This window comes from Aspergillus oryzae, chromosome 6 (genome assembly GCF_000184455.2).
Source record: "Aspergillus oryzae RIB40 DNA, chromosome 6".
Classification (NCBI taxonomy): domain Eukaryota; kingdom Fungi; phylum Ascomycota; class Eurotiomycetes; order Eurotiales; family Aspergillaceae; genus Aspergillus; species Aspergillus oryzae.
This window is the reverse complement of record NC_036440.1, coordinates 3,209,135-3,236,862: the sequence shown is the minus strand read 5'-3', so window position 1 is coordinate 3,236,862 and position 27,728 is coordinate 3,209,135. Positions and strand designations below refer to the sequence as shown.

The 27,728-nt window shown below is 46.8% G+C and overlaps 10 protein-coding genes across 10 annotated transcripts; 6 read left to right on the top strand and 4 right to left on the bottom strand.

Annotated features, from left to right (window-relative positions):
* Positions 1-299: 299 nt before the first annotated feature.
* AO090038000171 (uncharacterized protein) lies at positions 300-1,729 on the top strand (the record flags this gene model as incomplete). Its single annotated transcript, XM_023238414.1, has 5 exons — positions 300-641; positions 693-833; positions 886-1,156; positions 1,209-1,358; positions 1,407-1,729. The coding sequence occupies 5 exons, from the start codon at positions 300-302 to the stop codon at positions 1,727-1,729; spliced, it is 1,227 nt and encodes a 408-aa protein (XP_023093022.1).
* A 146-nt stretch (positions 1,730-1,875) lies between these two features.
* Positions 1,876-2,452, top strand: AO090038000172 (uncharacterized protein; the record flags this gene model as incomplete). Its single annotated transcript, XM_023238413.1, has 2 exons — positions 1,876-2,288; positions 2,380-2,452. 2 exons carry the CDS (start codon positions 1,876-1,878, stop codon positions 2,450-2,452), a joined length of 486 nt encoding a protein of 161 aa, XP_023093023.1.
* An 821-nt stretch (positions 2,453-3,273) lies between these two features.
* On the top strand, positions 3,274-4,353 carry AO090038000173 (nitronate monooxygenase; the record flags this gene model as incomplete). Its single annotated transcript, XM_023238412.1, has 1 exon — positions 3,274-4,353. The coding sequence occupies one exon, from the start codon at positions 3,274-3,276 to the stop codon at positions 4,351-4,353; it is 1,080 nt and encodes a 359-aa protein (XP_023093024.1).
* Positions 4,354-5,237: 884 nt separating this feature from the next.
* Positions 5,238-6,203, top strand: AO090038000174 (threonine ammonia-lyase; the record flags this gene model as incomplete). The annotated part of the gene is made up of 1 exon (XM_001825085.1): positions 5,238-6,203. One exon carries the CDS (start codon positions 5,238-5,240, stop codon positions 6,201-6,203), a length of 966 nt encoding a protein of 321 aa, XP_001825137.1.
* A 173-nt stretch (positions 6,204-6,376) lies between these two features.
* On the bottom strand, positions 6,377-7,347 carry AO090038000175 (uncharacterized protein; the record flags this gene model as incomplete). The annotated part of the gene is made up of 4 exons (XM_001825086.1): positions 6,377-6,443; positions 6,497-6,827; positions 6,885-7,009; positions 7,067-7,347. The coding sequence occupies 4 exons, from the start codon at positions 7,345-7,347 to the stop codon at positions 6,377-6,379; spliced, it is 804 nt and encodes a 267-aa protein (XP_001825138.1).
* A 1,808-nt stretch (positions 7,348-9,155) lies between these two features.
* AO090038000176 (uncharacterized protein) lies at positions 9,156-11,420 on the top strand (the record flags this gene model as incomplete). The annotated part of the gene is made up of 6 exons (XM_023238410.1): positions 9,156-9,191; positions 9,260-9,377; positions 9,438-9,859; positions 9,922-10,017; positions 10,078-10,750; positions 10,807-11,420. 6 exons carry the CDS (start codon positions 9,156-9,158, stop codon positions 11,418-11,420), a joined length of 1,959 nt encoding a protein of 652 aa, XP_023093025.1.
* A 1,013-nt stretch (positions 11,421-12,433) lies between these two features.
* AO090038000177 (putative alpha-1,3-mannosyltransferase) lies at positions 12,434-14,552 on the top strand (the record flags this gene model as incomplete). Its single annotated transcript, XM_023238409.1, has 2 exons — positions 12,434-13,669; positions 14,544-14,552. The coding sequence occupies 2 exons, from the start codon at positions 12,434-12,436 to the stop codon at positions 14,550-14,552; spliced, it is 1,245 nt and encodes a 414-aa protein (XP_023093026.1).
* A 7,827-nt stretch (positions 14,553-22,379) lies between these two features.
* AO090038000180 (uncharacterized protein) lies at positions 22,380-24,230 on the bottom strand (the record flags this gene model as incomplete). The annotated part of the gene is made up of 1 exon (XM_001825089.3): positions 22,380-24,230. One exon carries the CDS (start codon positions 24,228-24,230, stop codon positions 22,380-22,382), a length of 1,851 nt encoding a protein of 616 aa, XP_001825141.3.
* Positions 24,231-24,313: 83 nt separating this feature from the next.
* On the bottom strand, positions 24,314-25,316 carry AO090038000181 (uncharacterized protein; the record flags this gene model as incomplete). The annotated part of the gene is made up of 4 exons (XM_023238408.1): positions 24,314-24,332; positions 24,380-24,569; positions 24,626-25,172; positions 25,236-25,316. 4 exons carry the CDS (start codon positions 25,314-25,316, stop codon positions 24,314-24,316), a joined length of 837 nt encoding a protein of 278 aa, XP_023093027.1.
* A 1,308-nt stretch (positions 25,317-26,624) lies between these two features.
* AO090038000182 (uncharacterized protein) lies at positions 26,625-27,197 on the bottom strand (the record flags this gene model as incomplete). Its single annotated transcript, XM_001825091.3, has 1 exon — positions 26,625-27,197. One exon carries the CDS (start codon positions 27,195-27,197, stop codon positions 26,625-26,627), a length of 573 nt encoding a protein of 190 aa, XP_001825143.3.
* Positions 27,198-27,728: the final 531 nt, after the last annotated feature.

The window sequence follows — 27,728 nt, the reverse complement described above, 5'->3', positions numbered from 1 at the left end:
GGTTGGTCCAATCCAGTCTGTTAGAATTGCTGGACCAGCCCCGAAAAGCACTCCAAGGCTTTGGTGAATTTATAATGGTAAAGCAATGGTTATCTCATGTGGGTCCAGACAACTCCCAGAACCACATGGCCAAGATAAACACGAGATAACCGGTTTTATCGCCCAATTAAAAGCTAAAAAGCCTCACTTATGCTTCCATTTCTCCTTGCGCGGTCCGTATGGCCGCGATGCAAAGTTGAGGTTGCGGGGTAACCCCAAATTTGAGACTTGGAGATTGGAGATATAAAGCAACGTACTCCATGGTCAATGTTCTGTGGAAACACCAGGGTGATTGCTCTACCATCGTCTACAGCTGTATTTATCACTTTGTCACTATGCCATCTGCCAGCTGGGAAGATCTCGCTGCCGACAAGAGGGCACGTTTGGAGAAGTCCATCCCCGACGAATGGAAATTCAAGTCAGTCCCAATAGAAGGCTCGGTCATCGATCTACCTGAGAAGTCTGGGATTCTGTCGCCTTCTGAAATAAAGATTACAAACTCGTCTGCCACAGAACTTGTCGCTCAATTAGCCAATGGCACGTTGAAGTCCGTGGATGTGACACTCGCATTCTGTAAAAGAGCTGCACTGGCTCATCAACTTGTGGGTATAACCTTCGCCTCGATCGGAGATACATGAAACTAATGAGAATAGGTTAATTGCGCACATGACTTCTTCCCAGAGCTAGCACTAGCCCAGGCCAGGGAACTTGATCGGTATTTCGAGACGCACAAGAAACCCGTGGGACCATTGCATGGATTACCGATTTCTTTGAAAGACCAATTACGAGTCAAGGTAAGACGAGCTTCCTACACTACTGTGTGCATCTCTTCTAACATAGAACTAGGGAACTGAAACATGCATGGCCTATATCTCTTGGCTGGGTAAGCGCGACACCAGCGATTCGATATTGACTGCCCTCTTGAGAAAAGCGGGCGCAGTATTCCTTGTTAAGACGAGTGTACCACAAACATTGATGGTATGTGAGACCGTCAATAATATTATCGGTCGGACATCGAACCCAAGGAATCTCAACCTTTCTTGCGGTGGTAGTTCGGGAGGCGAAGGTGCCATGATTGCAATGCGTGGAGGCGCCATCGGTATAGGAACTGATATCGGTAGGTATCCATACTTGGTTCATCAGTTATTCTGGCGACTAATGATATCCAGGTGGATCTATTCGTGTCCCAGCCGCATTCAACTCCTTGTATGGGATTCGTCCAAGTCACGGTCGTCTGCCTTACGGTGGTATGACGAACAGCATGGAAGGTCAGGAAACGATACACAGCGTCGTTGGACCAATTGCGCATTCTGCTCAAGGTAGGGATCTGGGATATTTCTTCGCGTCGAGATACTGATGCTTTCTAGATGTCAGACTCTTCCTTCAGTCTGTCCTTAAGGAGGAACCTTGGAAGTATGATTCGAAAGTCATACCGCTTCCTTGGAGGGAGGCCGAGGAGAACGCCGCCCAAGCAAAAATTGCTGAGAAGAGTCTAAATTTCGCATTTTACGATTTTGATGGCGTTGTAAGTATTAGTCGCTCCTCCTCCTTCGCAATCATGCCTGACAGTTGGATAAGGTACGTCCTCACCCTCCGATTACTCGTGGCGTTGAGATCGTCCGGTCTACGCTCGAGAAGGACGGACATACCGTGGCACCCTGGACACCCTACAAGCATGCATTTGCCGTAGATTTAGCCAACAAAATCTACGCTGCAGATGGAAGCACGGTAAGTAGCCCCCCTAAGAAAATTAGTATACGTGCTAACATAATGTAGGATGTTTACAAGCACATCAACGCCTCAGGAGAACCCGCTATTCCGAACATCAAGGACCTCATGAATCCCAACCTACCCAAGGCAGATTTGAATGAGGTATGGGACGCGCAGCTGCAAAAATGGCGTTATCAGTGTGAATACCTTGACAAGTGGCGCGAATGGGAGGAACGGACGGGCAAGGAGCTTGACGCTATCATCGCCCCGGTGGCGGCGACAGCTGCAGTCCGCCACAACCAATTCCGGTACTATGGGTATGCTACTGTCTTTAACGTGTTAGATTACACCAGTGTTGTTGTCCCGGTTACCTATGCAGACAAGGCGGTGGATCACAGATTGGCGGATTATCAGCCGGTTAGTGATATGGATAAGGCGGTTTATGCGGAGTATGATCCCGAGGTTTATCATGGCGCACCCGTTGCCGTGCAGATTATCGGCAGACGTCTTAGTGAGGAGCGGACCCTGGCTATTGCGGAGTATGTTGGGAAGTTGTTAGGTCACTAGCTTTCAAGCTCAGTTTTAGCCACTACTTGAAGCGTCTTTGTCGAGTGAGACTACTGTAATTAGCATACCATTTACGAGGCCACGCCGAGTATTTCGCCATTCAAAGCAGCTTATACGTACCTATTGGTTGTTCTGATATATGTGGTAGCCGGAGAAGCTCCACTCCTCGTATTCCGAAGATACCCAAAAATCCTTTACAATCTGTCTAATGCCTTGCTGAATGGCGCCACATCCACAAGGTCGGTGTCATCTTTCGAGCCGTAATGTTTCTACCAAGGATGTACTAATGACACTCCTTGACAGCTTAGACCTACTACGCACGCCTCGTTATTTGTGTCAGAGACAAATAAGCACTATCTAGAAATCACTATATCTTCACGTGCATGACGAATATGATCGGAGCCATGAACGCCCTTAGTGTACTACTTAGTGGGGTTGCGGCCCGTAGTGCGGACGGACGGAACTTCGCACACCATCCACTGCTGTTCCTTTGCTCCTACTTTTCTTCAAAACTGACCTCCGGTCTAGCCTTCGTCGATTTTGGTCGGCCGTCGATTATTAGGCGAAAGTTGCCAGGTTATACTCGGTTACTCAATTATATGTGGGGTACTCATCCTGTCATGTATGATGAACCACGGCGACCATTTTCGAGCTCAGGTTTTCCTAGCATAGATGATAGCTGACCTTCACCTTTGAACTTCACATTCTAACCACACGGTACATACTTTCATAGACTGGAGAAGGACCGCAACGAATGAGGGTTCCAGCCAGCATGTGACAGGCGACATGTGACATAACTCCGCAATATCCGCACCCCGCGGAGCTTAGCTCCGGCCCCGCCCGTTGGCCAAGTCAAGCTACTTGAATCGCATCCAAAGGGTCCTGAAGATCCTCCTCTAAACACTCTATATAATCCAACATCACCCCCCCGGCCCCTCTCAAGATATCCTAGTAAATATGTCAAAAGCCCTACGCCTCGCCATGAGTTTATCACGTTCATATCCATGGGTAGCCAATCCCTTCATTGTCAGCGCGCCCATGCGCGTGATGTCAGGTCCCGCCCTTGCGGTGGCCGTATCGCGCGCCGGTGGTCTGGGCTTTCTCGGACCAGCCGTTAAAACACAAGATATGCTTGTTGATCTGGAGAAGGTGTCAACATTAGTCGAGGAGGCCCGTAAATCCTCGTCCGCTTTCTCATCTACCACCAATGTGCTTCCCGTTGGCGTCGGGTTCCAGCTCTGGAGCGATGACCTCGCCACTGCTGTTTCTGGTATCCAGAAATTCAAACCATGCGCTGCGTGGCTCTTCGCCCCGAAGGGCGGTCAAGAAGATTACGACCACTGGTCGCGCAGCATCCGCGATGCCTCATCACAGACCCAGATCTGGATCCAGATCGGTACGCTAGCAGAAGCAAAGGGACTCTTGAAGGGATCCGAGCGACCCGACGTAATTGTTGTCCAGGGCTCAGAAGCTGGCGGTCATGGTCGACACAAGGATGGACTCGGACTAATTACGCTCCTCCCGGAAGTCGTCGACGCGTTAGCTGGTAGTCAGATCCCGATCTTTGCGGCTGGAGGTATTGCCGACGGACGAGGCGCTGCGGCGGCACTTTGTCTCGGTGCTGATGGTGTTGTCATGGGAACGCGGTTTTTAGCCTCTGAGGAGGCGCGTATTAGTCGTGGGTATCAGGGTGAAATTGTCCGAGCTACGGATGGTGCGGCTTCTACGACGCGGACGTTACTTTACAATCATCTTCGGGGTACGATGGGTTGGCCGGAGCCGTATATGCCGCGTACTATTATCAACAAGAGTTTCATTGAGCACCAGGCTGGCCGGTCGTTTGATGAGTTGAAGGTTGAGCATGATCAAGCTTTGAAGGCTGGTGATTCTGGTTGGGGTCCGGAGGGAAGACTGGCTACCTACGCGGGTGCGTCTATTGGATTGATTCATAATGTCAAGGATGCTGCGACTATTGTGCATGATGTACGGGAGCAGGTACTCGAGCGACTGGGCCCTGAAGGACGATCTAAGATTTAGATCGAGTCTGGTGTAGGTTACGGTTGTACTGTTTAAAAATGTTCATTTAGAAATAATGACTTATTGATGACGACCGGTCAAGGATAATATCAAATGTAGCTTAAGATATTATTCAACGAAGATTTCCCTTCTTACTTCTACCTGTGTATTACCAAACACTCTCCATTGGTGTGTTGGAAAAGGAGTATCAAATATGACGTCATGTCGTGTCTAAGAATTGGCCTAACACTATACAGGATATGGCTATCTTCTAATCTCAATATCAAAGGCTGTTTGATATAAATGTCAAACCAGATTTAGCTCTCCATACGTTTACGCCAGTTAATAGGTAGTCCTTAATTAAGTGGGCATAAGAGTACTGAGAATATTTATAAACTTAGTATTTATATTAGTGCTGTACTATCACTCCTCTTACCTGTAGCAAGGACCGAGCATACTTACCTTGACTGATACCAAGTTACCAACTCATGCTCATGTTAAAAACATTTATCGCTTCCAAGATAACATTTAACTCTCATAGCATCATAGAAATCTGTCTATAAAGAGGCTTACAACCGTCGGACTTCCCTTCCCTTTAGGTATGTGCTTGTAGAGAGTTACATTCGACATTAGGGCAGTGAATTCTTTGGTGAAGATCTTGGCGTCCATAAATGCTGCTATTAAATCGGCCCTTTCTCGGGTAATCTAAGCCGCTTCAGGTAATACAAGCGTCTGATCCAATCATAACCTCCAATTTAGTGGGACTTCATGGCGATGAGGGGATCTTGACTAATTCGCCAGAAACGCAGATTAAAGAGGACAACACACCCCAAGATTGCAATCTTAACCATCACAGCCTTTCACCATCCGCTACCTACCAAACATTCTCCAATAAGAATAAGAAAATGCAGAACTCAGTCTACGAAACTGCAGCAAGCGCAGTGCAGGCACGGAATCGCATCCGCAGCCACATCTACCAAACGCCCCTCATTCCATCCAGAGTGCAAGGAAAATCCAACAACGCAAGGGTGCTATTCAAAGCAGAAAACTTCCAATTAACGGGATCTTTCAAGATCCGAGGTGCAATGTCCAAGATGTCCGGTCAACCTGCCAACGGACGATTAATAACCGCCTCATCGGGCAATCATGGAATAGGCGCCGCATGTGCCGCGCAGGCACTCTCTAAAGATCTCACTGTTGTCCTCCCGGACTCGGTGGTACCTGCGAAATTGGAGAAAATCAAGTCCTACGGGGTGAATGTTATTCTGCATGGAGCTGAGACGGGCCTTGCTGAACAATATGCTCAGCGGCTAGCTGCTTCGCAATCGTATACTTATATTTCGCCATACAATGATCCTGATATTGTCGCCGGGCAGGGGACTATTGGTTTAGAAATTCTGGAGCAGTGTGAAGAGGTGGATAATATCTTCGTCGCCATGGGTGGTGGTGGATTGATTAGCGGTATCGGGGCGGTGGCGAAGGCGTTCAGTCCCCGGACGAAGGTCTATGGTGTTTCTGCGATTAACTCGAAAGCTCTCGCCGAGTCCATGGCTGCTGGCCATGTAGTTGAAACGGAACATCGAGATACCCTAGCTGATGCCGTTGCTGGCGGTATTGATACGGATACAATCACGCTCCCGTTGGCTATGTCTGTGGTAGATCACGTCGTTGAATGTGACGAGGACGAGATCAAAGCGGCTATGAAGACTATGGCCTTCGATGAAAATATGAATGTCGAAGGCTCTGCCGCTCTTGCTTTGGCTGGTTTCAGTAAAGTTGCAGGACAGCTCGCCAACCAAACTAGCGTCATTGTCTTGTGCGGTGCGAACTTTGACCAAAATGTCTTTAGGAATGCCGTTTTAGACATTTAATACAATTATAGCTTGAATTATGTTACAAGTACCAAAGTCATAGACTATATCCAAAGGTTTATCTACCACAACGCCACTTTTACCAGGTTATGTACTCGGATATCCCATCCAATTTCAAAATACCAAGACCATCTCCAATGCCCTTACATTGATACGAGTTACATATTGATATTCTATGCAAGATTGATCTGCAATCCGAGGGTAGCGTTCATGACAGAGTTGCCATAGAAGAACTCGGTTCTGTACAAACTGTTAGAGGTCTTTGAGCTAAAATGGGAGAGAAAGCAACATACCCAGCATTACCAACGTTCACATAAGTCGACTCAGTGAAGCGTCCCAGCTTAGACAAAGCAAGAAGCCAATCCTTCAAATCACCGGTGAAGCTTCCCTCAAATTGTGTCTCGGGCATCAGAGTGCTGACGGTGATTCCAGTATCCTCATTGACGTCTTCATACAGCTTCCATGAGGTGCCAAAGAGATCGTCAATAGTGGCAACAGCGCCATTGGTCCAGCCGATAGGAAGCTGTCCACCCTCGTACTGCAGCCAGAGCATCAACTCCCGGGAGGAAGAAGAGGTGGAATCGCCCTTGACATCGTTGGTCATGAAATCGAAGCAGACATTTCCTGTTGTAAGACCCATGAGCTATATCCCGCAAAAGCCTCGGTAGGATAGGACTATACCCTTGTAAGCAGTTGTGTTGGTACGAGTCCAGCTGTAAGTGCTGGGAATCGAGTCGATGGCCGACAACTTTGTTTCTAAATTTTGGGTGAGACCCACGAAAGAGTAGCCTTTCGGCACATTGTTCCTGTAGATCTAGGTTAATTTCACCCTCCAAAACGCGATTACGAAGAGGGAATCTTACGTGCTCTCCACATATTCAATGTCTGTCACACTGCTCCATATGACCTCCTTAGTTCCACTGTTAGACGTGGTCACCTGGTCGTAGTTGGTGCATTGTGTGCCAACGATCTGGTTCGCATTGTAGAGCATGTTGTATACGATCCATGGTGTGTCCTGCAGAATAACGTAGTCGTAGTCTCCACAGTGCTCGCTCGCCGCCTGGGCCCGAGAGGAGAGAGCAGGAAGGGCAAGGGCAGATGCCGAAAAGGACAGGGCCGCCAGGGCACGGGACAGGTGAACCATGTTGATGAAAAAGAATGTATAAGTGAGAAAGCAACACGGCTAAAACCTAAACAACAAAAGAACGAGTGCGTTTAAACGGAGCAAGACTTGAGATAGGTGGACGGGATAGATATATACGGCCAAGAATATGTTCCTTAGAACTGAATCAGAACTGTATACTTGAAACCGCCTGAAACAGAGAGTGGGCCTCATCAAAATTCATGGCTAATTTTCGGAAATGACCTAGAGGGACCAAACTAAAGCTTAGCTACATATGCTAGAAGTGTCGATTAACCGGTACAGATTAATGGATTGACTTAACCCCAGCCAGGATAATTTCTGGTTGATCGCGGCGGAGTACAGAGTATATGTCCCGTTGATGTTCGGCGGCAACAGGGGGCCAGCTGATGATGAAAAGTCCCGGCCCGGAGATTAAGATTGAATGCCAAGCTCCGGGTAATACCCGACCAATCCCGGCAAAGATCTGGAATTTCACCAGAACAATTCGAACTACGGCGAAGGTATCCCATGGGTACCAACTATAGCACAGATAAATGCACTCAGATAGTTCTCAAGCTGGTGTATAGTCCAGTGTTGCCGAAGGCTATGAATTATGGGAAGCACTGGCACTAAGACACGAAGCCGATCTTCTCGCACCATGTTGGTAGAAAGTACTCTTATACTAGAGTGTACACATTGTATATATTTCGGATCGTTAGATCAGTGCAAACTCGTATGAGCCTCGCTACCAACAGAAAATTATTGAGCTTCATACAAGACAACCATCATTATGTTGTTGTCTAAACATTCACATTCCAATAATACCAAGTCTCATATTTGACTCTGTAGCCTATGCTCTATTATGGAAAGCCGGGTGTTGGACCGAAATGACGCTGGATTAGAAAAGTGGATACCTCAGGCAGCGAGGAGATCATGGTTATTGCCGTCGCGTACACAAAAAAGAGTTCTTTACTTCCTGTATGTAAACATAAAATGAATCCAATATATTTTATGTGCTAAAGCTAACCTCTAGGCTCTATAAACTCCAGTAGAATGTTAATTGATCATTCCCCATATAAGTTTCTAATTTTATGATACGTGGTAGGGCTTCAAGGTTCATGCGTGAGTCGTGTATCGGTATTAGCGGGTAGGTGCGCCATCTCGCGTGACAAACTTGCCCCTGCAGAGTCGGCGACTTTTTCTTTCTCTGGCATTTGTAGGGCCCCACTTCGCTGCAGCCCAACACCAATTATGGACCAGAGATTAGGGCAGATCAACATCTATCAGGATGTTAAGCGCCCTGGTCCGCATTCCGTTCAGCGCAAGTGTTCAGTGGGTAAGCGCTGCCAAGCAGACAAGAGTTTTGAGGTTGGGCTCTCCATGCAACGGTGATATCGAACGGTAGAATGCCACGTGTCATTGTACCTGTTTTCACTGGAACTTGCCACTTCTAGCTGAATCGTAAGTCAAGATAGCGATTGCTCGAAGGAAGTGTAGATGTATGTATAGAGTTGAGCGGCTAGTTAGCTCTGCCATGGCTAGGTAAAACATGGGGATGCTGGTAGGTAGCCGCTCTATTTGGTTCTCAACATCGAAAGGAGCCAATTCTAGCCTCTGACAAATAAAGAGGCAAAGGATCAGCAAATGGCCCCCAAAACAAGCGTTTCAGCACACTCCACTATATCTGTTTGCCGCCCAGAAAGATGCAGCGGTGACAGGTCGATCGACAGTCTGTCAGATATCCCGGCGGCTAAATCTTAACATCATGCTTGAAAAAGGGTTGAGGAATCCTTATAAGTCTGTAGTGTTTGAACAAAAAAGCTTAGGAAATGCGACATCCTCAAGGACCTGATTTCTTTTACCGGGTATGTGGTTTCGTTACAAAGCTGCCAATGCAGCGGATCGACTTCCTCTGGGTAAATACCCGTCTCAGTTGGAGACGCCGATCGTAGTACACGATTTAGATGATTCCACGCAGAAACAGGACCACATCTGTCAATGGGGTATTGGGTGGAAAACTACGCTCATCCTCTGTGGCAGTTTTTCCTTAGGTACGGACAAATACAGTCCATGTAGTTGGATTGATGGAAGATACTGACACTTACCCGCAGCCCTTGCACTAGCTGTTACTCATGCATTAGTATTCCACTATCTCGACGGAAAGCTTGAAAATGATCCGAATATCCCATCACAAACACATGTCACGGCCGCGTCGACTATTGTAGCCAACATAATCGGCTTCTGTATTCGCATCTGCCTGGCAGCGGCGTTCACGCAGTATTTCTGGCATCTTGTCCGAGCCTCTCCCATGCGGCTTGAAACCTTGGAGTTCCTTTACACTATGAGAGGAAGCCCAACGTCATTCTTCTCGATGACTGTACTTCAAAAAGGATGGTTACTAGCTATTATTACCATGGTTCTCTGGGCTGTTCCTATCGCTATGAGCTTCCCATCAAGCTCGATGACTGTCAGGAGTACGACAATGACGCACGAGGTACCCCAGACACAGGTACCAGGTATGGATCTCTCAGAGGTTAGTGCTATCAACACATATTTTAGATTAGACATCTAATGGTGAATCTGTACGCAATGTAGACCTGGGGAGGTAACACGACGATTATGAAGGATGATGAACTAGCCTTGTTCGTGTCGAATAATTGGCGAGAAGAAAACGACACTGACTACGTTGAGGTAGACTGGTCCTCTTATCGAACAGTTGGAGTGACCATAATGTTACTGACTACATTTTAGGTACTGCGTGCTGAACCATTGACCTTAGCGGGTATGGGGATCCAGATCAAGCCTGTAATGTACCAGCTAGCTACACAAACTATCGTGAACGGCGAGCCACGAACAATGAGCTCACCTTGCGGGCTCAATTGTTCCTACAAGATTTCCTTTGTTGGGCCATATCTAAGCTGCAACAATACTGATTTTGATAAGGTCAGTCCGCCTTTAAATAGGAGTGCTGTTGTGTTATATGCGCTAGAAAGCAACTGGACCGTGACACCGGATGCAGACTCAAGCTTCGCCTCCACTCTGAAGAGCTTTGAGATGAAGAATGCAGAGGTATATAATTGGGTTCGAAATGATTCCACAAATACAGTTCAATTGGAATACACGTCACATGTACTGACATGTAGCCCTCGTCGTGCCAAATACCATGTCGTTCAAAGATTCCACAACGGCGAGCAATCGTCAACTGTTACCGTGGGAGACGTGCATGACTTAGTGCCGATGGATGAGAAACTCTATTTTTCCAAGAACAATATGACTCAAGCTGTTGTGGACGCGATTCGCGATCGTAATATAATGGCACTAATTATGGCAATGACCAAAGGCATATCCGGAAACGTAGGGGCACTCGTTTCAAGTGCGGAAACAGTCGAACCGATCTCGCAAGGGGCGGCGTTTTCAACGCAATGTAGGTGCTAATATTCCCTAAGAGTGTACCTGCCCGTGGACTGACTGGATCAACAGTGGTGCGAGACAATCTTCTCGTCCAATCTACCCGTCTTTTCAACGGGTTCAGCGATACTTGGGAAGGAAGCCTCACTACGTCGTACACCTTATTCACTGTAAGCGAGGAAATTCTGAACTCGATGCTGGCAAACGTCACACTCAGCGCAATCAACCATTTCCAGCTCTGGCCGACTTTGGTCAACGTGACTCAACAGGATGTGCGTACACAGTATGTGTGGTCTCGACCGTTGAACCTTCTTTTGCCCTATTTCCTCTCCTTGGGCGTTGCCCTGCCGTTGGCAATTTTGGGCTACTGGTCGTTGCGCCAAAACGGTGTTCCAGCCACAGATAATGGGTTCCTACAAGTCGCAATGACCACACGGGGAAACTATAAACTCGATCAGTTAGCAATGGGAGGTTGCTTGGGAGGAAACCATAACGAGTCCGCTGAACTCAAGAATCTCGAGGTTCAATTTGGAGAGCTGATTCAACCAAATAGGTCTAGATTGGACATTGAGCCAAACCATCTCGGATCTCCCACAGCTGATGTGAGATTGGCTGGGTTTGCACCTAAAGATGAAGTTGCTCCCCTCCTGGTTGGAAAACGATATGGGAAGTTGTGTGAAAACTGATGACTGCGATGATATCGACTGTATATACGCTTTGTATATGTAAGGCCAATTGGGCAAGTACATATAGCTGTAAAAATATGTTCTGCCTAAATGTCTCTAGAACCTTGATAGCGAATGCGTTGCTTACATATCACGTGATAGATACCTGCGTCGCAGCCCTAGCCATCTTGGCATACCGGCATGGTTTCCGATCAGATCTACCGTCCAGCTTCTGGAAAATCCTCACCAGCATGAAAATCTGGCTGCAGAAAGTTGCATAAGCACAAATAGTCGAAGACATTACCTAAACCAAAATATAAACCGCATGTCTGCTGGCTTGGAAGTTTGGGGCGCAGCAGCTGTATGTCTTATTACCCACAATTATCTAATGATTGACAACGTAATTCATTTGCCGAATCAGGCATAGCGTGACGGTCTAAACGGATTAAACTCCCGATGGTAGAATTTGCACCCGTATCCCGAAAAGCTTGGATGCATGAAGACAACAGACTGTGTTAAAAACAGGCTACAGTAGGACACAGGCACAACAAGTGGAGAGAGATACTGACATGGACAGGGCTGAGCTCCTATCAATGATAATGTCGATATACTTCAGTGGTGTATAAATATACTGTGTAGGCCAAAGGATCGGCATACTTCAAGAACGGTGGATTCTAGTTGCCACTACAAGAAACTAATGACCGCTACGCACAGCTTGCGCCAATCATATAGGGCTGAATTCCACTACCGAGGCGGTAACATTGCGTACCATCAGTCTTGTTATCAGCCTCCAGCTAGCGTAGTTTTGGTTTAATCTGGGAGTCTACCCCCTGGTCATGACAGGAATTATTCAATTAAGACATCTCACTTTCCATCGAGTCAAAAATGGCCATATCTTCGTTCCTCACTAGAACAGGCTAATGAAGTGGTTGCTACTTAAACTCGGTGTATCTTTACATTTCACCGTCAATGTTTTCACCTGACAGTTTTTAGTTTAAATCTCTTTGGACCCCACACGCCGGCTCTTGCGGAACATGATTTCTCTTCTGGCCCCGCGAGGCCTTCGACCAGCTTGGATTGGTATCACTGCGATTGCAGCAGCAGCAATACTCACTTTATTCTTTTTATACTCGCCCCGGCTTCAGACCACTACCTCGAGAGTAGTAGTGCCTGACCCTGCAAACCATATTGTGACTGACCCAAGCTATGTGGACAATAATACCACAACGAAAAATGTCAGCCCCGTCGTTTCTGACGCCAGTTTGACCAACCGCCTTGCGCAATATTTTATTGACTATCCACTCCATCCACCATATAAGGAGCACTTTGGCGAACTAGGCCAACGAAGTCAAGTCCTGCGCGACTGGCTGACACTAGCGGACCACTCCCCAGAGTCCACAGGCAAGAATTTGTTGTTGAATGCTACGGAGAGAGTAGCTGTCTCTTTGTATCCGTTCCTCGAAAAGCCCAAAGGGCAAAATGCCACTGATAAACCCGTATCGGATCTCCGGGCGTCTTTCGAACCAGGGTCGGCAGGTGTGGTCATCCCAACCAGCAACAATACTCTCCGCTTCGCGGCCCACCTCGTTGGTACTATGCGCTCGGTTCTAAATTCGACGCTACCGATCCAAATCGTCTATGCCGGTGATGAGGATCTCAGCCCGGATGACAGGACTCGTTTATCAAGAATTGTGGAATCGGGCCCTCCCCTCGAGTTTCTTGACATCCTCACCGTTTTCGATGACTCAACCCTCCAGCTGCAGACGGGTGGTTGGGCCATTAAGGCCTTTGCGGCCTTGGGCTCACATTTCGAACGAGTGATCCTAGCCGATGCCGACGCCGTGTTTTTTCAACCTCCTGAGGTTCTGCTCGACCATGAGGCATTTGTTCGAACTGGAGCGCTATTGTTCCACGACCGACTTCTCTGGAAAAATGTATTTCCAGAGCGCAACGAGTGGTACAGGAGTCAAATCCGACAACCAAGCGCGGCGTTGGACAAGTCACTTGTTTGGACGGAGGACTATGCCGAAGAAGGTGACTCTGGTCTAGTCGTCCTTGACAAGAGCCGAACAGATATACTCGTTGCACTGTTCCACATATGCTGGCAGAACTCGTATGATGTACGCGAGGAGGTTACATATAAGATAACATATGGAGATAAGGAGACGTGGTGGCTCGGTCTTGAGCTGACAGGTGCTACTTACGAGTTCTCGGGGCATTACGGTGGGATTGTTGGCTGGGAGCAGGTGGATAGTAGGGGCAGGCACAAGGTTTGTAGCTTTGTCATCGCTCATGTCGATGCAAAAGATAGACTTTTGTGGTATAATGGGAGTCTGCTCAAGAACAAAGGAAAGAGCAGTATGACGAATGAGTATGAAGTTCCTACGAACTGGATGATTGATGCCGAATGGGAAAAGGGTGCTCGCAAGGAGGATATGAGCTGTATGAAGGGGGGTGAAGCCAGAAATTTGACTCAATATGAGTTTGACATCTTGAACCGATCGATCGAGCTGGCTAAAAATCTCGATGCAACGATATACACAGTGCCAGACGGAACCTAAAAAAATATGAGGCTTCATACGAATAAGTATTATGAAGCACGAATATCCTCTAGTCCACGATATTTGCCAGTTTTCAGACATACAGTTATAAACACGTATATACCTAGTTATCCTAGAAGAGACGCCTGCAGCGTGTATTTCCTTGACCTGACCGGGTGCGGAGCTGGAGTTGATGGCTCCAGCTTCATCACCAATACTGGGCTCTTCTAGCATCTTATCGGGCATTGGACAATAGCCACGTTTAAATGCATTAAATGGGCTCAAGGTTGTATATATACTACCGTTGTATAATAGAGTCTCATGTATAGTTTTAACACACCACTTATTATTTTCACTCTCTCTTTTACCTGTGCAAACATTTATTTGTTACCTGATGTCAGTTTTGACACCTCATAAGCATATCTATGGGAGAATCACTTATTTGTTTACTTCCACGGAAATACTATTATTGCCTGACACCAGAACTCGTAGCCTGAAATCTTAGCTTCATCACACGACATGATCGCACCAACTATGAAACTCGCATGGCTTATCCATTACGGCCTGCCTCATGTTGTTGCTGACTCTACTCTGTATGGTGTAGCCCGAATAGGAACCTCTATTTCCTTTGATTGGCAAGTTACTAGTCATACGAATGCGACTAAAAATAGAATATGTGCACTGAGACAGTTTATATATGGGGCGTACTAAAGCTCAGAATAGACTAGTGCCCATATAATATAGCCATGACTTTATCCGATAGGAAATATCTTGCCGGTAGACTAATCATTTCCAGAGCTAAGCGCGGCGCATATAAATACGACGGATATGCCGATCGGAATTTACCCTTAGGGCCAGGGATCGTAGTAGGGAATATGGATTCCAACGCGCGAGTACCTTTTTGGAAGCCTTCTGGGATTGGGCCACGTGGTACCCCCGTACAACTACAAAGTCTATCAATGTTAAACTCTGTATAAGCGCCCGGGTTATACTGCCAAGAGAACTAAGGTACCAAGAGATCCTTTCTTTTCGGCGTTCCATGTTGTCGGTAATTCGGCATAAGAACAAAACAGCCGAGATTGCCAATAGGAGTTGTGTTTGCCCATGGGCGCTTACAGGAACCCTCGAATCGCGATTGCGCAACCTAAGAGGCTTCCCATAAAACTTTCAAGTCGATATACGACCGTATCTCCTATGCTGAACCACGTCAGAGGTACTAATTATGACCTTATCTCAGGACAGGATGACGTTGGTCAGTGCACACTTTGTGCAATCAAATCAATGAGTGAGGCATGGGCGAATCCATGATATCCTTCCAAGAATGGTATTGACAATGAGAAGAACTTTATGACCTGTAATGAGTATGAACTAAGATTCACCCTTGCGCACAGATCATTTTTGTTAGGCAGCAAGGGAAAGGGTTGAATGATCAGTCGTCATGATCCATACTATTAAATAGTGGTGCTTAAATATATGTCTCCCATTCGGGTCACAACGGCTCTGTATAATCGTATACTAAATGCAAGACTGGCTTTAGCCTCTCTATAGCCCATCTTTCAGATCCGTATGGCCTTTCTACACGAAGACGGGGGCGATGATGCGTTTAATGTCTCATCTATCGCTCTAATACCCCTCTAGAGGCGATGTATTAATTGAAGAGGTGGCATGTATTGGCCCATCGATAAGCCGAGATGTGCACTGAGCTTACGGGAGCACAAGTATAAACATATTAGGCAGATCATAAACTGCCTGCTTCCCAATATCCGTTTTAGCCCTCAGTACAATGCAACCATTCTTGTTCGTCTTAGTATTAGTGTTTGGTGCCACGGTTCGGACGATGGCGCCACTGCATTGGCACAAGCTGCCCAGGCTTCTGGACTGGCGACCGAAGGAAAGTTTGGTGGAATCTCAAGCACAGGCAAGTTTGTTTTACCCTGAACCATGCTTTATTATCATAAAAAAGGGAGCTAGCTGATGCTAGGTAGGAAGCATGGATACTCCGAGTGTTTGAGGTCTGCCAACTCATTTTGTTCAAAGGTGCTTCGTAACTGAGACAGCAGTTATATGAGTAGAGTACACAATAAATTGCCTATGATCGCTCTATTGCTAGCATCGCTAGCATGCTAGCCCTTCAATCGATATGAGAATATTCCAACCACATCTAGTTGGTCTCGTACTCCATGCATTGGTGTTTGATAGTACAAGGCTAGACCGAGGACCACCCAGTACGCATCGTAAACTAAAATGTGTGAACAATTTCATAAACTATGACTAGCACTGATATAGGCTTTGTCGGTTTCTTACAAGGAAGTGAAGTGCAAGCCTTGATTCGGTATGAATTTCATATTTTGTTCCTGGGGATGACAAAGCTCGGCTACGTGTCAATGTGTCGAACAATAAACTCTGATTAGCACGATTTTATGGATAGGTCAACGGCGCTAAGTCATCTAGAGTATAGATTGAAAGTTTAACCTACATCCTAGAGGTCAAAACACACCAAACAACAACACTGTTGGTCGCCTGTGTTGCTCATGTAAACAACGCCTTGAATCTGTACGGTCAGACTCTCGGTATACTTTTGGATCCACTGTTGGATATACATAGAGCAATGAACCTTATAGGTTCTCAACGTCCTTCTCCCGAGTTCTGGTCACTCCCAATGGACCCCACGCCAAGCTTCCATCCGGCTGTCTACCATTGATCTTGCTCGGGCGTCGCCTTTTCACCGCTTGATTACGAGTCATGCGTAGGAAGGATTCAAGTTATAATGGGTAATGCCATTTATGTATGAGAGCTGATGGACTTGCCTCATTCCCGTGTAAGGCCATGGAAATATTGCGTTCAAGACCTAAAAAGTCATACGGGTAAGTTTCTAACCAGTTTAATCCAACGTGGTGCAGAAACTACGCGGGCTTTCCATTTCCGTAGCTAGGGTCATATAGCCGTGTAAATTTATGCTACAATGTAATAAAGCGGGCCGAGGGCTGTAATGTGCATGGAATGCTCTGTATCTTAAATACTAGATTAGGCACGATATTAGACTTTTTGTATGTACCTCATATCCACTACCAAAGCACCATTGGGCTGGCCGCTTGACCCATAGCTTGGATGCCCCGCATCTACACATCATACTTTCATCTTAAAAATAGGCAATTAACTAGGAACGGTGAAGCAAGTCATATGCTGGAATAACACAAGCGTTGATTGCATGGTCCGTGTCACAAATGGCGCGGCCAATACTTCTTTGAGAAAGAACGTCAGGCTCTATCATCTAAAACTTACACGAGATAACGGAAAACTATATTGTGCCTACTCGCGCTTGGAAGCCAAGTCACAATAGCACCACACAGTGAAGCAAACCTCCTGGCGATTATAAAAAGGGTGGCCTGTGAGTCGACACAGTACATCCTCGCCTACATTCTCATCAATTCCGAGGACTTTCATACAAGCTACTGAATCATACCTTTTTCTTCTTGAAACCCCATCTACTCCACGATGCAGCGCATTCTGTTCGTCCTGGCCATAATACTTGGCGTTGCTATGGCTGCTCCGGCTCCTTTGTCCCACCATAGTGGTTTTGTCGACGAGGTTCCGAACGCGGCTTATGACGCTTTGAGAGAAGCGAGCAGTGAACGGTAGTCATGCCTACAGGGACGCATTGCCCAGCAAGATATTCAACTGACTATCACCAGTATCCAACCCACATCCCAATGAATGGCATCCCAGCCCAGATACCACGACATGAAGACGCTTGTTACGAAAGGGGATTGGAAAGTGGGGTCAACCGGTGCTAGGATCACAATTGAGATCATGTTATTATGTTTATCGCGGCGATCTTGCCATTTTCCGCTGGCGGGGGCAACGACTCGCCCTGAAAGGTTCATGACTGTGTACAAGAATGTGCCCTGTAGATAGCAATTGCAACAACGATGGAGGCTTACATAAAATGTTAAGCGTGCCGCCACTCGGCCAAAATTCCTTAGGTATTTGGTCGTGCCTCCAACCGAACAATACTGCCAACATAAAATAAATGATGCCGGTAGAAACGTAATGACTTTCTGATCGCACTGGGCCGTATTTAATCAGTTCAAATGGTAGCCCAAGTTGGGGATCAGGTAATGGCTTGACAGCGTATGGTTCGTACCGCATTCCATCAAGGAGAAAGCACCCAGAGGGGCCGTTCTACCCCATATCTTGGTGCACACCCTGTTGCCTACGTTGGCTCCACATACGCTGTGCTAGTGTAACTGGCTATTTCGTCTGCTCAAGATGATGTTCTTTAGCTTAGCTTCAATCACATTATCATGCTTCTGTGAGCAATGCATAAGGAACACAACAACACAAAGCCAGTAGTACGTTCCACTGTGTAAAGTTAAGATCCTGCGTAACATTTGTAGGTAGCTCTCAGGAAGATCGTTAGCCGCGGCCAGAGGAAACATTGGCGAACATGAAACCTGAAGTGCCAGGAATATCTAAGATAGGAGCTACGGTACTAGCAATGGCATTCGTATGAATTGCTAAGAAACTCTTTGTTTACATCCTAGAACTTCTGGTATATTACCCCCCGAGTCCCTACCACCCTACTGCCGTGTTCTCATGAGTGAAAGGGTGATTACCAATAATAATTGTAGCTTCTGTGATTAGACAGGGGTAGTTACTCGTGCAATGGCACGTTCCACATACCGCGAAACCCATTTTAGATAGAAAGCTGACACAATAAATACGGCATAATCACAACTGAGCCGGTTCTATCTCTCCGTAGGATAAAGGGATGGTTCAGCGAGGTGAATAGACAGTGTATGGAAAAGGAGGCTGGGACTTCAGCCCTGTGAGTGCCAAATCATCCAATGGTATCTCCTTCCAAGTTAGCTGAATTTCCCCTTCCTCAGGAGGCTCCGCATTGCTTGCGTAACTTGGTCCTCACACCGGTATCACTAAGCTCACTTGGTTGTTTCGGGCTAAAACGAGCTTGTTTTTCATGCCGAAGCTTAGCCCTACAGAGAAAGAATTACGGTAGCGGGTCCTATAGGTAAAACGGGCTCCACCATGCCCCTGGCTTAATATGCCGACAATTATCCGGCAATCAAGTTATCCAAAGAGAGTGCTTAGTCTTCAGAGTATTTACATACAGTCGCTCCCTTCCCATTTCAGCAGCCCAGCTATCGTCAGTCGTTTTTTCTACCACATCCTCATTCATTTCTTTGCTCGACCGGCTCGCGATATCGTAATCAACTTTCCCTTGTTACTTAATTGTTGACAAAATGCGCTCTGCCTACGCCGCCGTTCCTTTGGCTCTTGCCCTGCGCGCTGCCGCCACTACCAAGGACTCCTGGGCCTTCGGTAACGGGTTCTACTCCGGTCCCGCAACCAACGCCCACATTACCAAGGCGACCTGGTCTCTCGTGCCGCCTACCGTTCCCCAGGGTGTTGAGGTGCAGGACTCCAGCGACCAGGTCTGGGTGTCTCTTTGGATCGGTCTTCAACACACCAATGGTGATGACAGCTCCTACTTGTATCAGCCTTTGCTGAATTGGTCTCCTGACCAGGAGTCTCAGTGTGTACTTCCTTACGTACATAAATATACGGAATGTAGATGACGAGGGCTGACAATGGAATTAGGGGCTGCCCTGCTACCGCTGAGGAATGGTGTGTTGCTGCTAGCACTTATACTCCTAGTCAGTATCTCCCCAATGTGCTATTTGGGTGACGAGGCTGACATGAAATGATAGACGGCCAGAACGGTCAGGCCTACGTGACTATCCCTACCGGAGCTCAGGTTGACTTTGAGGGTGAGCACCACATCCTCGATAATCATCGAGACATTTTTGTGCAAATACTAACGTCACAAGTCACGGTTGAGAACAGCAAAGTCTACCAGACGGTCACCATGGACGGCAAGGTCATCTCCAAGGAAACTGATGGTGAGCCTCAACCTGGCCCACATTGATGTCTCACGCATCCAGTATCTGACATATACAATTATAGACCTTGATGCCGAGCTCCTTTACCTCTACTCCGGTGACGAATGCTACACTGGCTCCGGCAACTGCGGAACTCTCGAAGCCTACAGTAAGTCCTTCCAGAATATGTTTCAAGCGAGGTCCACATTAAATTGACCTAAACAGGCTGGAATAACATCACCATCCACCTCAGCGCTGAGGACGAGAAGTTCGGCGACACTCTCTTCCTCTACAAGGGCTCTAACTCCAGCGGCTTCACTACCTCCGACGGTGGTAAGACCTGGCATGCCGAGTCCATCAACATTGAGCAGGACTCTTGGACCGGTGCTTAGAGTTCTTTTAATTAGGCGTCACATCAGGGGATAACGCTTGGAGGATCCTGCTCTGCGCAGACCCTTCGTTTATAAGCTATACTCATTTGATGATTTTGGAATCATGTACATTATTATTTTTATATTATGGTGACAGCCTATTGGGCTATTAGAGGGTATTATATTCTCTTCGACCGTCGGTCTCCTTAATAGATCGCCTGCTACCATCTTTAATTGCTACTATAATAGTAGCCTAGTCAAAGATAGGAATACCTATGTATATGGGGGACAATCGAAGAGCAAGTATGAAGGATGCGAAAAGTACTCAGCTCAAGACTTTACTTTGCTTACGTTGATATCAAGGTCTTCTGATGTATGTACAACAGCTATGAGATTATGATAATCCTATGGTCTGTGCGCTCCCTGAATATACCGTGATATTCCAAACATTCGTGGACATTATTCAAAAAGGCGCGCGGTGTCTATACCGATGGTTTGTTTTTCTAGTAGCGTCATACTTAAGTTATGCTTATTTCCTTATTTGGCCGATGGCTGATAAGATCAATCAACATAATGCGGAACCTGTTGTCCTGGAAGATTTCCTGTTTCAGTCGATGACCTACTATGAGAACCACTGATGTAAGTGAAAGTTCACACAAGACATGGATCGCATGCAACAGTAACCCTAGGTAAATTGTGTTATAGTGCTTGGATATTTACTAGTTAAGTAATGTTCTCGAATAGAATGTATCACCCTGAATCTAGTTTCGCCCGACATCGCCGATCAGAGAAGCGTGAGACATCTTAAAACGTCTCAAAAATGGACGCTTTCGCTGCTCACTGAAATTTTTAGAAGAATTATAAGCAGCATCTTCCAGCTTACAGGTTGCCGGCGTATAATGTCTTTCTTGTTCCTATCCAGTGCATGGTCGAATGCGATTTAGTAATTCAAAATGCATCACAATAACTTCCTCCTCTCATTAACCACCACCAGCCTCACCACAGCAAACACACTCAAACAACGCGCAGTATTCGTAGAATGTGACACCTCCGAAAGCCAAATGGCCCAAGCAGCCGTAACCAGCGCAGGTGAAATGGCCGCCAAAGCCGCTGCCAGTATCCGCGCCAACAACGTGACATCTCTTTTCCAGACATTCTTCAAAACAACCGACTCAACATCTACAAATCATGTCGCTGAGATCCTTGAAGAAATCGCCCAGGAGGCGTCCCAACAATGAGGTGGGCTCGCTACCTACTCCTGCCAGCCTGATAGCATTACTTGTCAGTCGGGTTCATTTACGCAGACGGGATACGCCAGTAAGGACGGGTATCGCGGTCAAATGAGCACTTGTCCTGCATATTTCCAGCTGCCGCAGGCGTCCGATGATTGCTCTGTTCTGGATCAGCGGATGTCGAGTTTACACGAGTTATGTCATACTAAGGGTGTTCTGGGGTATGAGGTGTATGGGTATTCGAATATGTTAGGTCTGGATTCGCAGACGCCTTTGAAGAATGCGGAGAGTTATGCTTTTTTCTCGAAATGTAGGTGTTTTTCTTTTATGTGCCATTCCTCCTATGAGTACATGTCCTTTGTGTGTTAGGAGGAAGCTGACTAGGAGATATAGCTGTTTACCTTGGCTGTAATGGCCAGTCCGGGTCATCTGGGTCAAGCTGGGGAAGCCTGGGTGGTACCGGTAGCACAGGCAATACAGGAAATTCGAGAAGCTCGTGGTGGGATCCGTTTGCGACCTTCGGGCTCTAGTGATACATGCCCTTATATTATGCGAGAGACTACTTATGGTAGAGCCAATGGGATGAGAACTTGATCATGCTCATACGGAGTAGTGTGCTTGGTAGTCGCGTGAACTTCCTAGTTCTCTTCCGCATGATTAACCGTAGAGACATACAGGTGGGAGTGACATTTCCGCAACTATATGTACGTGCTAATTTGGCCTTATATATAAGGAGCATATATACAATGGACGTCTTCCTATCTTCCCCATATCAACAATTTCCAACGTCGTCAAAGGCCAATGTTCGGCTCTGGAGATGATGTCTGATCCCATTGACTACGAAGCACTGAATCCAGAAAACCAGTAGTTGCATTTGCGCGCTAGTTAGTTGGATGGCCGGCTGTGTGCTTGGTTGTAACAATCCTCCCCAAAACCTTTACTTATTCCTGCCTCTTTTCTGTTCCAGATCCTCGATGCTTCTCATGGTTACTCTTGTCTCCTCGTGATCCATGCCTAATACCCGCTGGCTACCCTGTAATGCCAAATTGAACCACTTCATCGCTTCATCATATTGACCGAGAGCTTTATAACTCTCTCCAATATTGTGAGAGCTGGCCAGGGTATCTTCATGGTCAGGGCCCAATGTTTTGTTTCTCCCTACCCATGCAATCTGATGCCATTCCAATGCCTCACCATAGCGATGCAGTGGGAGAAGGATCTCACCAATATTAAGGGCGCTTTGTAGTGTGTCTTGGTGGTCTGGGCCTAATGTTTTATTTCTCCCTCTCCATGCAAGCTGACTCCATTCCAGTGCCTCACTATATCGGCCCATAACGAAAAGAACATAACCAATATCATGGGCACTTTGTAATGTGTCTTCATGGTCTGGGCCCAAGGTCTTGTTTCTTCCTTTCCATGAAATCTGGTCCCATTCCAATGCCTCACTGTGTCGATCCATCAGGAATAAACTTTGACCAACGTTTTGGGCACTTTGTAATGTGTCTTCATGATCAGGGCCCAATGTTCTGTGTCTCTCCTTCCATGCAACCTGACTCCATGCCAGTGCCTCACTATATCGATCCAGTAGGGAAAGAATATACCCAATATCATGGGCACTTTGTAATGTGTCTTCATGGTCAGGACCTAATGTCTTGTTTCTTTCTTTCCATGCAATCTGGTCCCATTCTAATGCTTCGCTGTGTCGATCCAGTAGGACAAGACTGTGACTAATATGACAGGCACTTCTTAATGTGTCTGCATGGTCAGAGCCCAATGTTGTATTTCTTGCATAAAAAACGAGCTGAAACCATTTGACTGCATCCTCATACTTCCCTTCATTGGAAAGCTGCTGCCCAATAGCATAGGCTGAATTAAGAGTCAAAGAATTTTCTATACCCAAGCTAGCCGCTCGGCCTTCATATGCCATGATCCTTAGTTGTAGAGCTTCATCATGGGATCCATCTTTGTCCAGTATCGTAGCTATACCCATAACAGCACCAAGGGTTGCATAATGTTGTTCGCCTTGGACCCTTTGTCTGGATGTTAGGACCCATTCATACCACTTTCTTGACTCCTGGATGCGACCCTGGAGTAGTACTATCCACGCAATATCCCCGGCGATATATAACGCACGCGGATGTTTGGGGTGTAGTACTCTTCTTGCCTCTGCAAATTGCCAGCGAAATAGTTGTTCTGTATTTTTATGCAGGGTGTGGCTTCTTAAAACGATGGTCAGCTTGTATGCAAGCCACCATATGTCGTTTTCGGCCTGTTCTTCCTCGTAAAGCATTGTTAGGAAAAATAACTTGATATCGAGGATAGCCGCCCACAACCAAAGAAGCCACCCTTCTGTAATTGCGTACACCACTGAGAGTGTATGTGGAAGAGAAATATCACTGGGTGGATCGTAGGAGTTTCCAGGTTCCAAGGACCCCGACAGATTCTGAACATTCTTGAGGGCGGCGTGAAGATGAGATGAGACTCGACTTTCAAACAAGGCATACTTTTGCGCTGAATAGCTCTGTTCTGTTAGACGTAGAGCGCGAGCAATTAGACGAAGGGCTTCTTCTGAGAACTGGCGTTTCCGTTCCAGTGGCAAGCGCTGTTGAGCCCAGTAATGTATCAAGGGGTGAATCGTGATGGCATCCATTGTTGCCGAAAAGCGGGCGAGCGAGTAGGATGAGAGAACATGCATTAGATCCTGGAGTGGTATATCTGGGCGATGAGCATAGTCACGTGGCTGAGCAGGTGTCGAGGCTGCACTTACTGTATTGCTGAAATCGACCATACGTGAATAGTTCCTCGAAGATATCATTATTCGACAGAAATCCACACAGAAGAAGTAGCTCAGAAGCCTCTGGAATCTCCATTTCAATTCTCCGCAGTGAGACTTCCCAAGTAGTAAGTATTGTGTCATTTCGATAGTCCCATACTGACTGTGGCCGCTTGTGCTTCAGAAGCCTCTCTGCATTCAAATGATATTCATGAATATAACGCTGGAGCGCCTGAGAGTAGAGGCCAGATTCATGCGGCAGAAATTTGTGCTGAACAGAAATGTAGGCGCCGGCCTGTTCTATGGCAAGCGGAAAATGTCCTAGTAACTGAAGCAGCTCTAGGGAGACCTCTTCTAGAATCAAAGTCAACAAGTCAAACGGCATTGAGAAGGTAATAACTCAAACAAACCATTCATATCCCCGGAGAATCCAGAGCTTTTTGCCAATAAGGATTTAGCTTCTTTATCACTCATTTTCTCCACTTCTACACTCCTCCAATAACCAGAGACGTCCGCCCGCCGACTCGTGATGAGGATATTCCCGTGTAGAGAGCTGGGCATATAAGACCGGATATCAAATGAGTCCAGGTCATCTATATTGTCAAAGATCAAGAGCCAATCATTGTTTTCGAGTTGAGAAAGCCAGTCAATTACACCCTTAACAGCTTGGTCAGCAGTTGGGGTACTGGAAGTCTTTGAATCCTCAACACCAAAGTCTTTGGCGAATATCTGATAGGCTGTCTCATTGTGATTCAATCTGCGCCAGCTTTTCAAGATTTGTCCGGCAGCAACAGAGAAGCTTTGTCTGATAGTATGTTCACTAGCCCCATCAATCCAAAACACCGAGGTATAACACCGCTGATAATGATAGGCATATTCTGCCGCAGTTTGTGTCTTTCCAATACCACCAGGACCATAGAGTGCGACGATGCATTGCTGCATATCTTGGCAATCTTCCTGTAGATAATAATGTATCTGTTGTAAGAGACGTTCTCTGCCAGTAAATCTGTCGTTCCTAACCATTGGTAGTTGGAGTGGGATCGACAGTTCCGCCTGTTTGTTCAGGGCCTGACGCGGCCTTTTAGGAGATTTCGCACTCATTGTATTGATCAGTACAGCCAAGATAGTCTGGTAGCTGGAGTCCCGAGATCCAAACTTGTTCAATCCAGAGTGGTCGACAGGGAGGCCAATATTTCTCACTTTAACCCCTCCATATTTTGCTGACTGCTCGCGGACACACTACAGCCATTATCAGTATGACTAGTTAGATATGATAGCACTTGCAACATACAAATTCTCTCCATCTGAGGAACCAAACACTCAGGATCAAAGTCGGACGCTGTTCAAAGATATTGAAGACCTGAACTCTGTCGCCAACGGCTGCCTCAAATGAAGTATGCAGGTCTAATAGAAAGGTTGAATCGTACTCGACCTCAGCCAGCATAGATGGACTTGAACCAATCAGCCAAAGAGCACGGGCAGCTATGCGACCCCATTTGCTGAAGCTCGATCCACGATGTGGAGTACCCAGGAAAAGGATCGCTGTCGTATACGTGGAAATACTTGCAAAGTTTTGATTCCCATTAGCCTGGACAAGGGCGTGTTTGACAACCAATCCCCCATAACTATAGCCCACAAAGATCAGGTCCCGCTGCTGCTCCTTGAGTGCACGTTAGTGACTGCAGTTTTAAAATACGCGGTCTTCGATCCAAACCTACTGCTTCCGATCGACGCATGGTGTTGGTGATGTGCTCGAGTAGGTCATTACCAATATTTGCGAGGCGTGTCTGGACCGCGTCCCTCTTCCAATATGAGTCGAAGTTGAAGAAGAAAATCCGCACATCTTGATGGTCTGGCAAACTGAGATCATCTGGAAGAAAGTCACTAATCCATGACGGGTATTCTGTTGATGCACCTGTCGTTTGTGTCGATGTTCTAGCCCTCCATGTCGTATCAGGATTCGACCCGAGGCCATGAACGAAGACGATACTACGATATATTAGCTGTAGTCTATTCGTAGGTGTGGAGTTACAAGGGAAAGCTACTCAGTTCCACGTTTATGGACCAGGGAAGAATAATTTCGAGCGGGGACGATCCCCAATCCTGCTTTATGAGCTTGATCTGGATTAACTGGCGATGGGATGTTCTTGATAAGTTCGTTGTAAGTCAGCAACCCTAGGAATGGCAAGAGCAATACGAATGTGTAAAGCCGGCCCCACATTGTCGTTGCACAGTCCGACACTGGAGATTACTTAAGTACCTTGTGCTTGAAAGCCCTTTGGAGTGTTATAAAGACAGCATAGGAATAGTAATCTTAATCATGTGGTCGTGTTCGTGTTCATTGCAAGGCTGATAACCCCACCGCTCATTAGGTTTGCATGGTGTTTTCTGCCCTATCACATCCCGTACCTAAGCGCTGAGTAGACGATCACCCTTTTCGCGCTCTCTCTTTCTGAACCCCCATGACAATTGCCATGCCAACGCACCCAAAGGAACCCCCAAAAGTAACACCCAGATTAACGCCGATAGCAAGAGGATCGAGATAGAGAACGCCCAGAATGTAAGTTCCATCTGCGGTAGTCCAGCGTCTTCTAGCCGCTGGAGAAACCCTTTGTCCGATGGCACTGACAAAGCCACCTGCATAGCTGAGAGAACGACCGAGACACTAGCGAAAATGAACAGAAGTGGGACAGTAGCCTGGGAGAGATACGAGGTGATTGACCAATGAGGGAGATGGTAAAACCATAGTGTGTTGGCGTGCTGCGGGCGAACGATGCGAACCGCCCAATTAAGTCGTGAGAGGCGCAGCTGGCCGTAGTGGTATCGTTGTGCGACCTGTTCGTCGCCTAATTCCCGAAATTTATGGATGAATTTGGACCAGGCAATCCAGTCAATATCGTCGGGGATCAAGTGGGATTCTTTTGCTAGGATAAAGTCCAAGCGATGCGGCGTGAGAAAGGCATACGATCTCAAAAATCCCATGGCGATAGAGGGGTCGAAGGTCGAAGATGTCGGAGAATTATTATCCTTTGTTGGACCTAGATAAATATCCCAAAAGGTGTAGTTGAATAGACACACTGGGATAGGTTTGATGTAAATCTGGTTGCGATGCCAGATGAGATGAAGGCTGGGATCTTCGGTGGGAACGACGCTCCGGCCTTTGAGTCTTTGTGCATGGAGGGCGTCGATACTCCGGCCGGAGCGTCTCCCAACAAGCCACAGATGGTCATAAAGCTCATCCAGAAGATATGTTTTCAGTTCTTTAGAAAGATAATCATTAACCGTGGTTTCCTCCAGGCCGATAGAAGGTTCTCCTGGGAGGTAACTGATGGCTTTCGGGTCTATTGGCTGGTCTGATATATTAGGGTTTTTGCACTCGAATATTGGTCTCAGCTGCTGTTTATCAAGTGCATGTGAAGGCAAGAAAGGAACTTGGGAAGCTGTTGAAACATTCATGATGGCAGATTTACCTACCTACTCTACAATTCAAACCTGTATCGTCATATATAGGGT